We start from the raw sequence: 15387 nt of genomic DNA, 5'->3' as shown, positions 1-15387 counted from the left end.
ATTTTTACAGCCCATCGTACAAAAGTGCGTCACCTACATCAAGGACACAACAGCTTTTTTGAAACTATTGAATTCCATTCAATTTGAAGAAGGTTCCACCTATTTGTTATGCACTATAGATGTAATATCTTTATATACATCGATCCCGCATAGTGAGGGGATTGAAGCACTTGAATGGAGCTTACTACTGAGTGATATGGATGAATCACAACAAGTATTTATTCTGGAACTGATGCAATTTGCTTTATTCTACAGTTATTTTGAGTGGCAAGGGAAATTATTCAATCAGTGTAATGGAACATCCATGGGCTTTGGGGGGGCGCCCTCATACGCCAATATGTATATGCACAAATTTGAATGCGATCACATTCTGAACAATCCCATCTGGACAAGCGGCTTAATGTTGTTTAAGCGCTATATAGACAATATATTCCTGATTTGGAAAGGGGAAAAGGCAGAATTGGAACATAACATTGAAGTGTTAAACACGCACAATGAGAGGATTAAATTCACACACACCATAGAGGAGTCATCTATAGCTTTTCTAGATGTCAAAGTCACATTACGTAACAACAATTTGAGCACTAAAGTGCACATAAAACAAACTGACCGAAATTCGTGTTTACTATTCTAAAGCTTTCACCCTGAGACACTTAAAAAGCATCTACCAACATCTCAATTTACCAGACTAAAACGTATAACCACTCATGAATCTGATTTACACACATCGTTTGAGGCACAAACTCAGAAATACCGCACTAGGGGTTATCCAGAAACGATTTTGAAGGAATCCTTAGATAAAGTCAAAGCAAAATCCAGGAAAACGTTACTTGAAGCAAAAGATCCAGTTATTACGACTAAAACAGTATGTGTGTTAAAATATTCTACGGAAGCAGTATGAATCAAGCAAATTTTAAACCAACAATGGCCATTAATTTCAGGAGAACCTGACTTGAAAGAGTTATACAGTGAGAGAATCACGTTTGCATTCAAAAGATCACGTAACTTAAAAGAAATTCTGTACATCCTAGTAAAGAAAAAATATCACACAAAGTAATGTCTAGATGTCAAAACTGCGTTCACTGCGGTAATATGATATTAGGCAACCAGTTAACTCATCCCACGAAAGGATATCAAATTGAATTACAGCATTCGGCCACATGTGACACTAAGAACATCATATATGCGATAAAGTGCCCTTGTTGCAAAGTATACGTGGGTCAAATTGAACGGAAACTAAAAGTGCGAATTACAGAGCATAAAAGTAATATCAGACTTTCAACACAAAATCCACTGTGGCTAATCACTGGATTGAGGCACGTCACCAAATCTCACAATTGAGAGGTACGATTCTAGAGGTAGTTAAACAACGCCGCGACATGGATCCCAGTAAACAAAGATTACAGGCAGAATTTTTTGGATTAAGAAGCTTCATTCCCTCCAAACGGTTGGGATGAATGACAGGATTGAATATACTTGCTTCTTATAAAACTATTGAGAATGTATGGCATTGGCAGATGGACTGCTCTTTACCCAGGGTCCTTTATTGAGCATTATGAAAATGTGACTTGTTGATTTTATTCACTGCTATGTGAATTGTGCAATTTAAAATTGTTTGTGATGTGCACAAATTTTGGGCAACATGTTGCTGGTATTATTGATCTTGCAATGTTTTTGACAACGAGTGCTCGTGATGAAAATGTACAATTTTGGTATTCTCCCCTTTATTCATTTCATGTATTTTACTATTTAGATGTTGGTTGCACTGTGATTACGACGCATTTTGCGCAGTTTGCAATCATATGTTCATTCATTTTCTATTTGGTATGATGTTGTTATGGCAGCCGAACTTTGAACTTTATTCAAACCCCAGTTGTTCTCATCCCAGCTAGTTTGCTTTCCGTGAAGCCGATATACTCATGTCATGTGACCCGCGTCACATGCAAAGTTCTTGGTGCGCTATTGGTTAAATGTTCAGTGAGGTGGTTTAACATGGCTCCCGAGGTGTTTACGGAGACGCTGTGTTCCCAGTCTGTAAGTAAGTTTAAAATCATGCTTTCAGGCTGCGGCATGTTATCGAGTGTATTTCACTTTAAACTGGTATTTTTTGTTGCGTCATACTGAGGTTTGGTGTTTGCACGGAGTAGTGCGGTGAACTTACGGTGTATTTCAGTGATTACTAACTCTATCTCAGCCACTGTATATCCTGATTTTCACGCTGTCAGACAATCAGAAGCTTACTTTTGGTGGTTTAATGGTCTCACACTGAGGGTGTAACTATCAATGTTCGTACTTGTATTCTTTCTACACTGGGGGTGTAACTTTCACCTTTCGTACTGCCACTTTCCTGTTGCGGAGAAATCACACTTTTTTGATTGACATCACTGAGTTCATACATGTTACTGTGAACATGCAAGTTATACTGCAGGTAACTAACCTGGTCCTGTATGATTTCCTTATAGACCCCTGAGGAAGGGTCCTTTTGGTTTGACCCGAAATGCATTGGGTTTTCGGAAGATTGGGAAAATGATGAAAACATCATAAGATGAATATTATGAATGTTTGGAATATGAAAATAAACGTTTGAACTACTACAAAAAGTGGATTATTGTTTTGGATTATAACCAGTTTTGAAACTTAAAGGAACGATCTGTTCCACACGTCACTGAGCGCACATCTTCGTGAGGGGAGCTTCTTCTCACTCTACGTTCCTCTCTCTCCTCTTACACATAGGAACAATTAAAGTCTCCTGCCCATATAACACAGACCTAGATCTTCCTTCCACCATAGATTTTATATTACCCCCCTAAAGACTTAAAAATATTATCCATGTCCTCGCACAGGACGTTATTATAAAAATTCACCATCAATAACAATTGCGATTCTCATATTTACATGACTAGAGAATCTGGATTTCATTAAAGACTCGGAGGCTGACATTACGCATACAACTTTAATGCAGATCCCAGCAGCCGCATCACAATAGAAAGTTCCAAATAGAACAAAGGCAACAGCTAAAAGCCATGAGGCAACAACACACAGCCTCTTTTAAATGAGGACAAGAAGATAAAGTTCAAAGTTCAAATGTTGAAGTAGAGAAGAATCAATCTTCGGAACAAGGAGATCGCATAACTTGAAACTTGACTGGAGAAGGTCCAAAAAGAAGAAGTCAGACAGGACGTAGGCTTGAAAAAGGCGCAGTCCAGATCAGGCGTTATCTGAAAAGATAAAACAATTAGACTAAAGGATCTCAAGAGACATGAGAAAGAACAAATTCAAAGATCATAAATCAAAGTAAACATTACATTACAATAGAATATACAAAGTAGTAATAATATAGCAATAATAATTTGAATGCCTCCTGAGGAGGGAGGGAGGGATAATGTCAGCCTCCGAGTCTTTAATGAAATCCAGATTCTCTAGTCATGTAAATATGAGAATGGCAATTTCATCACAAGACCGGAGGCTACATTATGCATGTTGGAAGCTTCCTAAAACAGCATCAGACATGTGTTGGATGGGTTTACAATAATGACGAGCGAAGGTACCTGCATTGGACCAATCAGCAGCTTTCAAAATATCATCCAACTTACCTCCAGACCAAAGAGATTTGCTAGCCATAGCACCTCTTAGGGAATGAGCTTGAAAAATTGACAAATCAACTCCGGCTAGCTTCATAGCGATTTTAATCCATCTAGCAATAGAAGGGGAACTAATACCCTTATGAGGTTTAACAAAAGAGATAAGTAGTTGATTAACGCCAACTGGACGGAGTCCGGACATTCTAAGGTCATATTCTTTCATGCACTCGACAACACAGAGTTTAGGATGAAGATCAAATCGTGGATAAAATATGGAGTCAGACATGGTTTTAGTACGACTATGAATATCAAATTTTTTTTTTTTTATTTCAAGTCATTTTTATTGAGGTAAGAAAACAAAAGCAAAAGACATTACATTAAATCTTCCAGCAAAAAGTGAATTGTTACAGATGTTGTCAGGCCAATACAGAAACTACAAATGATAAAAATAAAGAGAAGAATCACTCTTGCTTGTCACAAGGTTGTTGATTAAGGCGTTAAACACTTGACGTGTGGATGCAATGGGAATAGTTCTAACATACAGACTAGGATCACACCCATATATCTAAGGTATTATTGCAAGGGCGTCTTGCTTCAAGGCGGGTCAAAATGGAGGGATGATTTATCAAGTGATTTCCACAATTTCTTATTGGATGGACACCACGTAGAGGACTGTAATGCTTGATTCGTGGCACCTCTTAGGAAAGACAGCCATTCCTGCCAAATCTTGAAATTTACTTCCTTAGCACATTTCCACTTGCATAAAACAACCTTACATGCCAATGTCAACATTAAGTCCAAAAGTTGGCGGTCATGCTCATTTGCTAATCGCGGTTCCAGCCCCCCTAGAATGACATATACAAATTCCTTCTTTGGCATTATCTTAAATACATGATGGATGCATACAAATATTTTCTCCCAATATTCTTTCAGTAGGGGACAGTTGAATAGCATGTGAGGGAGATCCCCAGTCCCTGAATATCAAATTTAACGCCAAAAACATTGTAAGAACAATAGGAAATATCCAGAGAACGGATATCTGAGGATCTTCTGCAGGAAACTAGGCATAAAAGGGTAGCAAGTTTAATAGAAAGATACTTCCTATTGAGGAGAGAATTAGAAGGCCAATTACTAAAGAGACGAAGAATCAAATTAACATCCCAAAGTATGTCATACTTGGGTCTAGGGGGTCTTTTGAGACGAATACTCTTCATGACCCTACAAATGATAACATTTTTTCCAATGGTTTTGCCATTACGAGGGTATGTTCCGCAGAAATTGCAGACCTAAAGCAATTAATGGATCTATAACTAAGTCCCCTTGCAAATTGTTCGACTAGAAAATTGGTCACGTCAACAATAGGAGCCTCCAAGGGATCCAGGTCCCTTTCCATGCACCAACGAACCCAAAGTTTCCAGATTCTATTGTATCTGTAATGTGTGCCTGGTGCCCAAGACTCCCTGAGGAGAACTGAAACCGTGTCCGAAAGTCCTGAGATCTCGTTAGATCTCCTGACACCTTCCAAGCAAGAAGGGACAAAGTCTGATTGAGAATAAGGGGATGAATTCGACCGTTCGAATCTGTGAGAAGATCTTCCAGAGAAGGGATTAAAAGAGGAATGCTGCAAGTCAGTTCCAGAGCAGTCGGAAACCAAGCTTGGGAGGGCCAGAAGGGAGTTATCAAAGTGAGGAGACATTGTTCTTGTCTCACCTTCTGGAGGACTCTCTGAATCATCGCAAAGGGGGGAAAGGCATATCCCCGGACATCCCTCCAGGACTGGAGGAATGAGTTGAATGCTCGAGCACCCGGGTCGGGCATCCAGCTGAAATAATCTGGAAGTTTGGAGGTGAGTCTGCTTGCAAAAAGATCCACCTCTAGAGGGCCCCAAATGTGATTCAAGGTCCTGAAGACAAGAGGGTTCAGCTTCCAATCGCTGAAATCCACAAGGAACCTGGAGTTCCAATCCGCGGATGAGTTGGCAGTGCCCGGAAGGTATTCCGCTTTTAGAGCAATCTTGTGCTCCAGGCAAAACATCCAAAGTTTTTTCGCTAGATCCGAGAGGTCCGCAGACCTCGTGCCTCCAAGACGATTGATATAAGCCACTGCCGACATGTTGTCCATTTTCAAAAGGACAGACCTTCCTTGAAGTGAATCCTTGAAGCTCATAAGAGCATAAAGACCGGCCGTCAGCTCCAGATAGTTTATGTGACGGAGAGATTCGTCTTGAGACCAAAGTCCTCCAGTGTTTACATCCGAGAAGCAAGCACCCCAGCCTTGAAGGCTGGCGTCCGATTCCAGTACAAATTCCGGAGGATGAGCCAAAAATGGCTTTGCCGTTCCAAGCCTCCAGATTGTCTAGCCACCAAGTCAACTCTGAACGAGAGTCTGAGTCCAGAGAAATCTAATCTCCGTACCAAAGCCCTGATCTCAGGGCTCTCGCCTTGACTCTCTGAAGAGCCCGATAATTGAGTGGCCCTGGAAAAATCGCTTGAATTGAAGACGAGAGGAGACCTAGTAGCCTGGCTAAGTCCCTGAGGGAGAGTTAGATTGTTGTATCTAGACTGGAGACTGAGGTTGCACTATTTAGATCCATGAGGAAACTTCGGTTACGCTGGTTTTTCCATACGATTAACAAAGAGTCCACAACTTCATCCACCACAACTGAACAACCACAGGTCTTTAGACCTAAGAGCAATTTTATGGCTCCATTTTCACACAAGGCTTTAGACCTTTTTGAAACCTTGGTAAAGAAAGATGTAGAGCAGATTCCAATTACTAAATCTAGATACAACAATCTAACTAGATTAGAACACCAAACTTTGGTTAAATTGGCACAGAATGATATGTTAAAAATTGTACCAGCAGATAAAGGAGGAGCATTGGTTGTACTTAACCATTCTCATTATCTGGCAAAGGTGAATCAGCATGTCACTGATCAAGACACATACATCAAACTAGATACTGACCCGACAGTTCGTTTTCAAACCATTTTGAACACCATTCTCGAGAAAGCACAGGAGACGGGTTGGATCAATGAGCAAACTCGTAAATTTTTGACGGTACAACATCCAAAGAGGCCACACATATACATGGTGCCTAAGATGCACAAAAATCCAACAGATCCCCCTTTTAGGCCAATTGTAGCGGGATGCGGGTCATTGCATGAACCATTAGGCAAGTTTCTGGATTACTATCTACAGCCATTAGTACAACAATGGGGCACGTACATACAAGACACTACGGATTGTTTAAAAAAGATCAGTCAAGTTACCATCACACAAGGAGAAAATGTATTGTTATGTACTGTAGATATATGTGCCTTATACACCTCTATCCCTCATCAGGAGGGCCTAGAGGCGGTAGAATGGATGTTACTACAGCATGATTATGACGAGGGTACAAATGTTTTTCTTCTAGAACTGTTGCATTTCTGTTTGTTTCATGGATATTTCAGATGGCAAGACAGTTACTATTTACAAAGGACAGGCACCAGCATGGGTTTTACAGGGGCACCAACTTTTGCTAATATATTCATGGCAAAGTACGAGAATGAGCATGTTTTACAGAATCCCCAATGGACACAAAACCTCAGGCTTTACGTCAGGTACATAGACGACATCCTTATAGTGTGGGATGGTACAAAAGACAAGCTAGAACACTTGCTGACAGAGTTAAATCAGTGTCACGATCAAATCAAGATCACACACACAGTGGAGGATAAGTCCATCAATTACCTGGACATCCTTATTGAAATCAAAGAGGGCAGTTTGGAAACCAGACTGTATAAAAAGGCGACAGATCGCAACAGTGCGCTGCACTACAGCAGCTTTCACACACAATCTTTAAAAAACCACCTACCTTTTTCACAGTCCTTACGTGTACGTAGAATTTGTTCACAGGAAGAACAAGGCATTCAAGAGATGGAGGGTATGGTCTTGGCATACAAGGAAAGAGGCTATCCAGATGAGGTACTACAGCAGGCAAAACAGAAGGCAAGTCAGAAAACCAGACAGGAATTACTCACTAAGACAGTCAAAACACCATTGAAGAGGGAAGTATTTGTCATTAAAAATTCCACATCAAGCAAATTCATTAAGAAAAGCATTTTGAAAAGATGGGAGGTGCTTGAACAGGAGACGGATTTTAAAGATGTGTTTTTTGACAAACCCATAGTTGCACACACAAGGTCCAGGAACATAAAAGAGATTTTGAAACATTCCCAAACTAAAACAGGCACAGGACGAAACAGAGGCATGATCAAGTGTCACAACTGTGGCCATTGTGGCAACGTAATGGTAGGGGATGTGTTCACACATCCACAAACAGGTCAACGCATACAGTTAAGGCACACCTCAGACTGTAACACAAGTAGAGTTGTTTATGCCATTAAATGCCCGTGCGGGCTTGTGTACGTGGGTAAAACCACTAGAAAAATAAAAGTTCGCATCACGGAACATAAGAGTCTCATAAGAACAGGGAACCCGAAGTCCAATTTAGCCATGCACTGGAAAGAGAGACAGCACACAATTCCGCAATTGCGTTACACAGTACTAGAAAACATTGATCAGGAAGTACATGCCGACACCAATCGCCAATTATTGCAGAGGGAGACATACTGGATTCGCAGGCTGAACACGCTTGAGCCACAGGGTCTCAATGACAAAATTGAATTTACATGTTTTCTGTAATCAACATTGAATTATTGTATATTGTCATTATCATGGTCATGTGCATTGTTTAAATGGCAATTTTGTCACAACTAGCGCTTACTCAGTGGAGTACTTTGCACTTTATTTATTATTGGTATACTTCTATTTTTTCCATCAGTTTGCAACCACTTTTGTAAATACGAGCACCGTTTGGTTATCGTTTCTTTTTCTATTATAACGTTTGGAGACTAGGCTAAGATGGCGCCTAACGCCAGTTCCGATAGTCCGTTTTTAGTTTCTACCCGGAACAGATAGCGAGCTTAATAGGCGAGGGTTAGAGGAGGCGTTTTTTCGAACGCATGGCGGCGATTCACAATCAAGGCTCGAGATAGCGAGGTAAGCAGCAAAACGCGTGGGACCTTGGGTGGGACACGAACCCTCGGGTTAGCGTGGCACTAAAACGGTATGTGCATTCATTGCAGAGTTAGAACATAAGAAGGAGGACTACTAGATGCTTTTCACCTTGGGGAACAAGAGCGACTTGAAGAGGTAGGCGGTGTCTGGTTTTAGCTTTATACAGTTGTGCATATTTTTTGTTTAGAATGACATGGTCTGGTGTGTCATTTACCTCATTAGTTACCTTAGTGTTTTGTCATCCAGGAACATCTTATGAAACGCAATGCAGTAGTTTACGACATTCAGTCAGGTACAGTTCTGGTCACATTTTTGGATTTGTGTGCAGTGTCACACGTGGTGACTTTTAGTTATAAAGCACAGTGGTGGAGGTCACACTTAGTTGGTACTCGTTCTGACAAACTTGTAAACAATGAGAATTGTTTTTTGGTGGAAAGTGGGGTTCCCACATTGACGTTTTGATTACCATTGTTGTATTTGTTTAGAGCATCCCCTGACGAAGGTATTGCTATACCGAAATGCATTGGGAGCTACTGAAAAGATGTATGTACATGAAGTAATGTACCAAGATTGAAGCATCAATAACAAGACAAGAAAACTTCGATTAAACAAAAGATGTTTTGCATTCGACTGGTTTTATGTTATTGTTTGAAATACTAAAAAACTGTTTATTTATAATTTGTTTGAAATTATTGTTACAACAGTTGAAACTAGAGACAAGTGTGGTTGATAAAATACCCTGCGGGGATGTGTGTATAGTGCATCGTTTACAAGCAGTTTTCTGTTTGAATTACATGTTATGTCACTGACTTGAGCCAGTCAGAGCAAACGATAGCACCTATAAATAAGGATTACTAGATTCATTTATAAAAAAGGAGTGCAGGGTGTCAAATCTCACATATAGGTTCCGTATTATCTAGACCATCCCCAAAATCATGGTCTTGGTCGTTAAGATCTAGTACATATTCATCTGGAATCCTGGTCATGTCTTTTTTAGGTTGTGGTGTGAGAAGCTGTTCACGGTGGCAGTACCAAGCGCGCGTTTGCAAGCTCTTGTCACCAAACGTTTCGGGTATCCCCTATCGGTAAGTTTTTTGATGAGGACATCTGACTCCCTTTGCTGTTGCAGGCAGGGCACACTCTCTCGTAACACTTTTTAAAAAATTTATAGCACACATTTTCTATGCAATAGGTCTCACATTTGCGAGATTCAGCTTTTGGCACTGTAAATGACAATGACTTTTTTTTTAAAAAAACAACACAAATAAAGTGCATTGCCAATTACAATGCAATAGCTCAAACTCTCACAAATGTGATACCTATTGAATTGAAAATGCTTGTTCTAGATAAGAGTGGGCCTGTTTTATGGTTTGATGGACTGCTTTTTACTGTAGATTTATTTCCCTGATATTAAAACAGCCAATGCCTGAAGCAGGATCAACTTCATGCTGTCTCCCATACTTAGAAAAACACTTTTTGGGGGCAGATTTATATAGCACAAACTTGACCCGAAGGTATTGGAGCGCTTTACATGGGCACCGGGTGTCTTTGTAAATTCAAAACTGCCCCAAATTGCAAACACGGACCCTTTTATAGCTTTCTAATCCACCACCGGGGGGCAGTTTTATTTTGGTATCGGGGCCTATTTTGTGTCCTATGATAAGGAGAAGAGAATGCAGTGTTTTGTGCCTGGTGCATGCCGTTTTAAATTGGGCTCTCGCCTCTATGAGAAAACACTAAAGGAAGCGTTAAATAATGCCACACCTTCCCTGGAACAGGCCAAGCTAGAATCACTTGTTACACCGGCACCACCTCTTTCAAACCCTCTTTCGCGCCAAGTGACTCAGGCATGCATCTCCTCTGGAATCGGAGCTGACCTATTTTGTCAGCAGCATGATAGAGTTGTAGGCAGCTGTTTCATTCACCATGGAAATCGAAAGGGGCTGCCGTGCAGAATCTTTTGTACTAGTAAACGGGGCGGCCATATTGGAATGATTTTGTGTTGTCACGGATAGCCAGCTAAACCCTGCTTTTCACAGGACTTAGTTTTAAACAGATGCGTTCTAAGAAAATATCACAAAAGTGTCGCATAGTCCATGCAAGTCAGGTTTATACACGTCTATGTGTGAGTTTGTAGAAGTTACCCGTGACCACGTTCCCACGTAGTACATTGTAGTATCCTGTTATTGTAAGCCCGAATCCACTCCTGGCACACATTGGGTCCCTGGGTTTAATAGCACGCCACAGAACACAAAAGGAAGGCGGTGGCTCTCTGAAGCACTCTTACATTCCAAACACCACTGCTCTCACTTTTGTGGCGCACACAGAGTGGCTGTCTCACGTCTTCCTTCTCATGCACTTTTGCGAGAGCGCGCACGTTTGTCGTAGTCAGAGGAGGGGTGCACCCCGTGTGCGCGCACTAGGCGTACCTGTCACCACACCTGGCTACCTCATTGCTCACCTGAGCGCTTCCTCTGCTTCCTCCCTCCCTGTGCGTGCCTGGCGCGGCGTGCGCGTGCCCGGTTTCTCCCTCCTACTGTCCCTAGCGCTGTCATGGCGGCGGAGAGAGGCAGCGGCCGCTGCGGCGACCTATGAAGCAGGAAGTCATGGGGACAAGTCGGTGCTGAGCGAGCCGGCACCGTAGGTGGCCGTGAACTCAGCTGTTGCAGAGCTAGTGAGCAACGAGGTGAGAAACAGCGTGTCTTTCTTCACACCTGGGGCAGAGAGCTTTGCACCTGTTACAGGAAAGCTGCACCTGTGCAAGGAGTAACATTTGGAAGTGTGACTTTGGGTGTGTTCCTGTACCATGTGCCCAGTCTGTCGGACAATGCAACACCTGGGCCATCCGCACACACCCCCATCTGCACCAATATAAATGCAATCACACGATAATGTTGTCTGCGCCCCCTTTTAAGGGTGAGATATAGTTGGTGGTGAAAGAGAGCCTGTTTCTGTTCAAAACAGATGAAGTAATACGAAAGTGATTTGTTCCAACAAAATAACGTTTAAATCTCACGAACTGGACGTGTGTTTCTTAGCGAGTGCAGCAGGTGCGCGCGAGTTTCCGTGGAGGCCGACGGAATGGAAAGTTTGTTAGTCTGCCCCTTTTCGCTATTCTCCTTTCCGCTGAAACTCTGACATCTCTGCTGAATTGATACTATTTTGCAGATCTGCCCCCTTTCTTATCTGATCTCTTTGGCTTGTCTGATTCCAGCTTGCTGCTCTCTATCGCGACCCCTGTGCTGGTTCTGTTAGCTCTTCTTGTCTTGTGAGCTGTAAGCTTCATTTGCTAGCATGGTCATTTCTATGCTCGTCTTTCCTGTCTTTGATTGGCACCCTCGTTTGAGTTGACCCCTGGATACTGAATGATCCACCTTGCTGTTGCACACGGTAGTGTTAGTCATTCAGTTGCTGACCCCATCCCAACACAGTACTGACCTCACTGCTTCCATCCTGTCTCCCCCGATATCAACTTCATGTCTCATTTTACGGTGATATCCGACTTCTGGAGGTTCGTTCCTATATAGCTTCATCTTGTCTGACAGCTGTCACTCACCAGACTGTTTATAACTTGTATATCTTTTTTGTAGGTTACGTTTGTAAACCCGTCTTCATTCTGGAAGAGGAGGGGCTCCACCCGGATTGGCACTTGGCTTCGCCTCCTTGGTGAGCCCGTCAGCTGTGACTGCAGAGCATATCTCCTTCTCAGAGTCCAACCATGACCAGCCAGGAGAAACAGGCATCGGCACAGCCGGCGGGCGATGGCGGAGAGGCCGAGAGTGGTGGGGGCTCCACCCTGGCCCTTACTCCCGGAGTCCCAATCAGGGGCATCAGAATGAAGTTTGCAGTGCTGAGCGGCCTGCTGGAGGTGGGGGAAGTGTCCGCCCGGGACCTTGTGGAGACAGTTTTCAATCTGGTAAGGCTATCCGCCTTTCTCTGCAAAGAGGAGGTTGGAGATGCAGGAAGGTGTTAAATTATTGATGCCTGCCGCCTGTAACTTCAATGACGCGCCGTCTAGTCTCAGGTTCCCTTTGTGCCAGTTTTACATGAATGTACTAGGCTATACGCCTATTGGAAAGTTTTCTGGGACTTCTTTCTTGGAATATAAATAGCGTAGATTATTTTTGTGCTGCAAAACCTGTATCTTTAAAATGTCACATTCGGTAATAGTTTGTTAAATGGATTTCAAATGTAACGATCTTACCATTGGAAGCACGTGTTACTGTAAACAAGTACAGCCACACACATCTTATGTTTTTTTCGTAGATATGCTGCTATTGTCTCCATAAAAGTATGACACGTTTTTGAAGTGCCAGTTTAAATTCATTTTCATGCATAGTATTCTTATTCTGTTAAATCACACCTGGACTTTCCTAAAAGCGGAATGCCAGTCCTGACCAATAATGCTAGTGCTACTGGTAACTTCAAAGTAGTGTGCTTCTCCACAAAAGTGCTGGTGGTGCACCATTGACATGATTGCGGTGTTGCTAAAAACTACTAATACAATCTAATGCAAAGCACCAACACGATGCCGTTACTCTAGAACCCTTGCTTTCTACTTCCCTTTGATGTGTTGGAGGGGGTAGAGAGTGATGAAATTGTACAATTTAAAAAAAAAAAGTTTAAGGGGAAATTCAACTTTGCCTCTGCTTCTAATCCCTCGTGAAACCTGGACGTAAAGCTCTTCTATGCCTGGTCATTGGTAGGAACTACAATAACAGGGCAGTTATAATACAGTAGCTGAATCTCAGTTTCTATAGCTCTGCCGAGCTATGTGTCCTAGTGTTGGCTTAATGTAGCTAGACACAGTTGCTTTAATGCTCAAACCAGAATTGAGTTCTGGAGCAAGAATCAGTTTCATAACCACAACCCGAGGTGTTCCCTGATAATGCAAGCGCTGGATGATTATCATAAATGAATGACTATACATCTCCTTCATTTTTTTTTTCAATATGATTCAGCAAGTGAACATGCATATCTCCTTGTCCGACGATTGTGTTTTTAGATATAGTAGTGTGTTTGGCATTAGAGCAGACAGGCCTTGTAATGGTCAGTACCTGAAAATAGAGGCTTTTCAATATTTAGTTACCTTTTAGGAGGGTTTCATCATAGCTCATGACATCGTGTAGCCATTACTTGGTCCAGTGACATGTCAAGAAGAATTGCCAGTTACAATATTCAGTAACTGCTTCCAGACTTTTCAATAGTTAGCAAAAGTGTGCAATACTCTGAATGTGGAGTGATTGACCATGCAATCTTATTTATTGACTGCACGCAGAATGTCACATTTTCAGCAGGACTGAATATTCCTTGATTGAGCACTGACACCTCGCTGTGTTTAGTATCAACACACAGACTTTGCAATGTCCAGTAGCCAAGCTTGGAAACCGAGCAGTATTCCACAGTGGCATTTCAGCTTTTCATAGTTGTGTGACATCATGTATGCTACTGCTACAGACTATTTAATGTTTTAAGCATGCAGGCTTTACTGTTTAGCGACACATAACTGAGATCTTGCCAATTTCCGACTTCACAATGTTCCATACCAGCCATACACTTGCAGATCATGTTGTGTTCACATATGTATTCATACAGATCTTGGACAGCATGTTATGCAGATTTGTAGGTGGCCGTATGACCCTGGAGGGTCCCCTGGCACCTAGCAGGTGTGAGTCTAGCTCCACCTAGAGGCTAGTGGGACTACTTGAAAAGGCAGTTCTTCATCGTCTTGCAGAGCTCAAGAATCGAAGAAGAGCCTCTTATGTGTTGCAGCAGGTCGTTCCACGCTTTAGGAGCAATGTAGGAGAAAGATAGACCCTGGATCTTTTTTTCCGCATTCATGGGATTTCTGCAAGTAGGAATCCGGACGAGCGTGGGTCTCTGGAAGGTTTCTGAAAGCAGATGCGATTGTTGAGGTATGTTAGGCTAGTGTTGCGTAGTGCCTTGAAAGTGTTGGTGAGGAGTTTGAATTGTGCGAATTTGTGAATGGGGAATAAGTGGAGTTCCTTAAGGGGTGCTGTGGTGTGATGTGAGTGCAGCATGGGAGATTGAGTGATTCTGTCTGCCTTCTTCTGAACGGTCTGCAGCCTTCTGATGAGTTTTTTTGTTGATCCCGGCATGGAGGGGTTCCCGTAGTCCAGCTTGCTTGTGACTAGAGCATCTGTGACGGTTTTGTGGGTGCGGTTGGGAGCCATTTGAAAATCTTACTATGCATCTTCACTAAATTGAAGCATGAGGCGGTGATGGCATTGACTTGGGCAATCATGTTGAGTTTGCTATAGATGATGATCCTGCATTTTGTGGTGGGGGTGAGAGTCGGTCCTAGCTCTGTCGGCCACCAAGTGGAGTCCCACTGTGATGTGCTTTTCCTGACGCTCACAATTTCGGTCATGTCTGTTCGGCTGTAGACAGTTGGTCTTCATCCAGTTGGTGATTTTAGTCATACCGGCATTGAACTTGATCCGGGTACTGCGCATCTTGTCCATGAGGGATAGAATGAGTTGTGTGTCGTCGGAGTAGGAGAGAACACTGATACAGCCTCAGAATTGTCAGTAATGAATTGTGAATGGCTGCAGTTTTGATTGATGACATGCAGAGCCTACAATATTTATGTATCACATGCAGGACTTGCAGTGGTCACAGTCTGCTTGCACATGTAGGGTGTTTTTATGACAATAGCTAGAGCTCGCAGTAATGTTACTGCAAGCTAGACTTGCAGTGTTTGTTGACAGCAAGCTGCCCAT

At 42.4% G+C, this 15387-nt stretch overlaps 1 protein-coding gene and 1 long non-coding RNA gene across 2 annotated transcripts in view; one reads left to right on the top strand and one right to left on the bottom strand.

The window, feature by feature from the left end:
* Positions 1-2939: 2939 nt before the first annotated feature.
* Positions 2940-7552, bottom strand: LOC147728518 (uncharacterized). The gene is made up of 2 exons (XR_015309379.1): positions 7440-7552; positions 2940-3218 (listed from the first exon to the last, which is right to left on the bottom strand). It is a non-coding gene; the product is annotated as an uncharacterized LOC147728518 (long non-coding RNA).
* Positions 7553-10970: 3418 nt separating this feature from the next.
* LRBA (LPS responsive beige-like anchor protein) overlaps positions 10971-15387 on the top strand; it is a 2444222-nt gene continuing 2439805 nt past the window's right edge. The window contains exons 1-2 of the mRNA XM_086962285.1: positions 10971-11330; positions 12235-12560. Coding sequence (XP_086818411.1) covers positions 12363-12560 — 198 coding nt within the window. The 5' untranslated portion in view covers positions 10971-11330; positions 12235-12362. The remainder of the gene's footprint in view (positions 11331-12234; positions 12561-15387) is intronic.

This window comes from Lissotriton vulgaris, chromosome 3_1, assembly GCF_964263255.1.
Source record: "Lissotriton vulgaris chromosome 3_1, aLisVul1.2, whole genome shotgun sequence".
NCBI lineage: Eukaryota > Metazoa > Chordata > Amphibia > Caudata > Salamandridae > Lissotriton > Lissotriton vulgaris.
The sequence above is the reverse complement of the archived record's forward strand: the minus strand, read 5'-3'. Positions and strand labels throughout refer to the sequence as shown.